Genomic DNA, 3,608 nt, shown 5'->3' with positions numbered 1-3,608 from the left:
CTATGAACTAGTTCATTTTTTGGAACTGTGAACTTAGTTCAAATTTTTGAATTATGAACTATGAACTATGAACTAGTTCATTTTTTGGAACTGTGAACTTAGTTCAAATTTTTGAATTATGAACTATGAACTGAACTAGTTCATTTTAAAATGTGTGAACTGAACTTTGAACTAGTTCACGTAGAAAAAGAACTTTCCCAACACTGGAGATTTATCAGCTTAGTTTTGGTCTGGACTCTTGCAGCAGCATTTTGCATAAGCTGCAGCTGCCTGATTTATTCTTTACAGAAACTGTTAAATATCTCATTGTCAGGATAATAAACATTTTCTCAGTGTCCGGTTTGCAAACAAATCCTACTGTTGTTTTGTGAAATGAAAGGACTAAGTTAACCAAAATGATTCTTATTGGAATCTGTATTAAATCCTATGGAGTTTTTGGGCTTAAATTTGTGGTGACATATGCTGCAATTGTAACTCTCAAATTCTCAAATATGAACACTTTTATTATGTTAAGTACTGTCTTATTTTAAAAGTCTGGGATGTTTGTCTCTTATGGAACCAATTTCCAAAACTTAAATCACTCTTTAAACCTATAATTAGCTTAATATTTATAATGGAAAATTATGAATCTCAGCTGTATTCTATTATCTCCCTAGAAATGAGTTCCTAGAGTTGTCAGGATAAAGTAAAATCCTACACGGTCATGATAAAACTAAACACAAGGAATAATAAGAACGAGTTTGAGTGGGACATTTTGTAACCTATACTGTATGGTGGGGGTGCATCTTACAATTCCGGCCGCATTAAAGTCAGGAGAAATAAATAATTTAGCGAGGTGTGGAATGATAGATGGCTCCCTCTTTGTTATGGCAGTCCCCGATAAAAGTGGTCCAAGCAAAGAGCCTTGAGGGACTCCACCTAAGTAGCGTCTGTTTTCCACTGCGATTCTGATCATTGGTCTGATATTTCACTCAGCAAATGTAAGAAACAGCGGCCTCTCACCTATACACCGTCTGTTCCTGAGCTGAAAGCCTGGTTCACACGCACAACGATAGCTTCCTATGGTATTCATACACTGCTGATGACATGGGTGGGATTCCAAACACTCGTCCACATCTGAGTGATAAAAATGTGCTTCATGTCAATTCAAAGAGTCACAGATCACAAAATCAGCCATGAAAAACTGATTTCTTGATATACCAGTGCAGCTGAGACCGTCCACCGTTCTCCTGAAGCCACGCCCACAGTGCATCATACATTTATAAGAACCAATGGTGTTTTCACAGTCTTGTCCACCATGGCACACGTTTCTATCCAGGGAACACTCATCGATGTCTAAGACATGAAGTTAAAGGATATCAGTCAGTTGTGATCTTATTAAATTTCAGTACCAATGCAATATGTGACTGCAAATTTCTCACCTTGGCAGGTTTTGCCATCAGCAGAGATGGTGAGGCCATGTGGACAGGAGCAGTAGTAGGTCCCTATGGTGTTATGGCAGCTGTGAGAGCATGGATTCCCAACTTCACATTCATTTTCATCTGAAAAATAAAGAACATTTTTTTATTTTTTTATTTAACCTTTATTTAACCAGGAAGTCCCTTGAGATTGAAATCTCTTTTTCAAGGGAGACCTGGCCAAGACGGCACACCAGTTAAAATACAAACAGAAATACAACATAGACAAAATCTCACATAGAGGAAAAGACAGGTCACATAGGGCAGTTACATTTTTGAATGACACGACATTTTAACATGGCCTTAAATTCATACAATGGGACGAGATCATTTAAATGGAGCAAGTTTTGCAAATTATTCCAGGACCATGGAGCAAAGTAAGGGAAGGATTTCTTCCCCAGCTCATTAAACACCATTGGAACCTGGTAAGAGCGCCACCTGGTGGAACTGAGATAAAAATGGCTGGAAATATGCCTAATTGCATAAATATGCCGGCAGTTTACCCAACATGGCCTTGTATAGAAAAATATACAAAGGAAGTTGTCTACGTAGACTTAATGACGGCCAGCCTACCAGTTCATACAGCGTACAATGATGAGTACGGGAATAGGAGTTAGTTAGGAAGCGCAGAGCACTATGGTACACAGAATCTAACAGGTGGAGAGTACTAGAGGCAGCATGCATGTAGACAACATCACCATAGTCCAAAACACTTAAAAAAGTAGCCTGCACAAGTTTTTTTCTGGCTGACATGTTAAAACAAGTTTTATTTCTAAAATAAAACCCCAACCGTAGTTTCAGCTTTTAGAAATAAATGCCATACATTCAGTCAATGAGTACATCTAAAGTGACATTAATTCTAAGTTATTCGAGTTTGTGTTGTGATAGAAGGAGGAAGCATTTGGCCAAATCCACTTTACCTGCACAGTAAGGCCCAGCGGACACCAAAGTAAAGCCATGAGGACATTGGTTACTGCGATCCCCTGGAACAAAACAGAACAACAAAAGAACCAGAATTATTGGTTTAGCAGCTGTCTTGATGACATTACTTTAAATTGATATTGCTATGATATGAAAAAAATGTAAATACCCCCAAAAGTTTTTGATTTTATTGATCTTTTTAATCTGCAAGGGTTTGAAATGACTTTAAATTTGTCCAAGACTTAACAGCAAACTGCTCCCAAGGCAATATGCAAGCATGGTCTGCTAATAATTATGCACAGCCTGATAGTACATTGTTAGTTTATTTGTTTATTTTTCTCATTAATTCTCTAACCTTTTATTTGTAAAAAAGAGGCAGCAGAAACAACTTCACTTACAGCCAGCCTGATTGTGTTCCCTACTATTTTTACTCAGTCTGTAAAAAGCATAGGCTTTAATGTAATTTATTCCATAGTTGCTTTGAAATAACTTCACTGATTTTGGGTAGGGGAAAAAAAATGTATCTTCGCCTTTAGGTTTGCTGATCGCGGAAAATGCCTCAGTTAACGTTATGCGTCACCGTTAAAACAACATGAGTTTGTCAAAGCTTTTCTTACACTGGCTTGCAGGTGAAGCGATCTTGCAGTTGGCATCACTTAAATTCAGTCAAATTATGCCAACAGTCTATTATATAGAAACAAATTGGTAAAAGTTTTCTATCTAAGAAAACTCCAATTGACTTTGCTCCTCCTGCATGAGCTTGTGGTGACATTAGACAGGGGTAACAGTGTCAGTGACTCTATAGCAATCCCACACTCCTAGCATGCATGCTGCGAAAGTGGAGAGGAAAAACTCCCTTTTAAAAGAACCAGGCTCACTGTGAGTGGCCCTCGACCGACTGGGGGCTCAACGAGAGAGATGTAGACATATAAAAGGAAAATACTTTCTGTCAGAAAAAGGTAACAGCAAACTAGCTCATTAGGGGGTCTGTCTAGGAAAGAAACAGTGAAGCAGATTGAGCTCTGGGCCATTTTTCCTGTTGAAAAGATAAAGTTTTGTTACACATTTCTTCTCTAATCATAGTCAGAAAATTTATTTTTTGGACCTTAAGTGCAATTTGAATTGGGAAGGACAGATGCAATAAAGTTAGCATGCTCCTCCCATCAAAACCAATGTTTATAGATGTTTGAGATCGGCCGGTTTTTCAGTGTAGTCCTGTTTCTCTGACTG

General features: G+C 38.1%; 1 protein-coding gene across 1 annotated transcript in view; it reads right to left on the bottom strand.

Annotated features, from left to right (window-relative positions):
- The window catches only part of hmcn1 (hemicentin 1), a 175,905-nt gene that overhangs the window by 23,418 nt on the left and 148,879 nt on the right, over nt 1-3,608 (bottom strand). Inside the window, exons 95-98 of the mRNA XM_015376644.1 lie at nt 2,378-2,440; nt 1,422-1,541; nt 1,201-1,335; nt 1,003-1,116 (exon numbers count right to left, since the gene is read on the bottom strand). Coding sequence (XP_015232130.1) covers nt 1,003-1,116; nt 1,201-1,335; nt 1,422-1,541; nt 2,378-2,440 — 432 coding nt within the window. The remainder of the gene's footprint in view (nt 1-1,002; nt 1,117-1,200; nt 1,336-1,421; nt 1,542-2,377; nt 2,441-3,608) is intronic.

The sequence above is a fragment of the Cyprinodon variegatus genome, unplaced genomic scaffold (assembly GCF_000732505.1).
Source record: "Cyprinodon variegatus isolate N-32 unplaced genomic scaffold, C_variegatus-1.0 Scaffold138, whole genome shotgun sequence".
Taxonomy (NCBI): domain Eukaryota; kingdom Metazoa; phylum Chordata; class Actinopteri; order Cyprinodontiformes; family Cyprinodontidae; genus Cyprinodon; species Cyprinodon variegatus.
The sequence above is the reverse complement of the archived record's forward strand: the minus strand, read 5'-3'. Positions and strand labels throughout refer to the sequence as shown.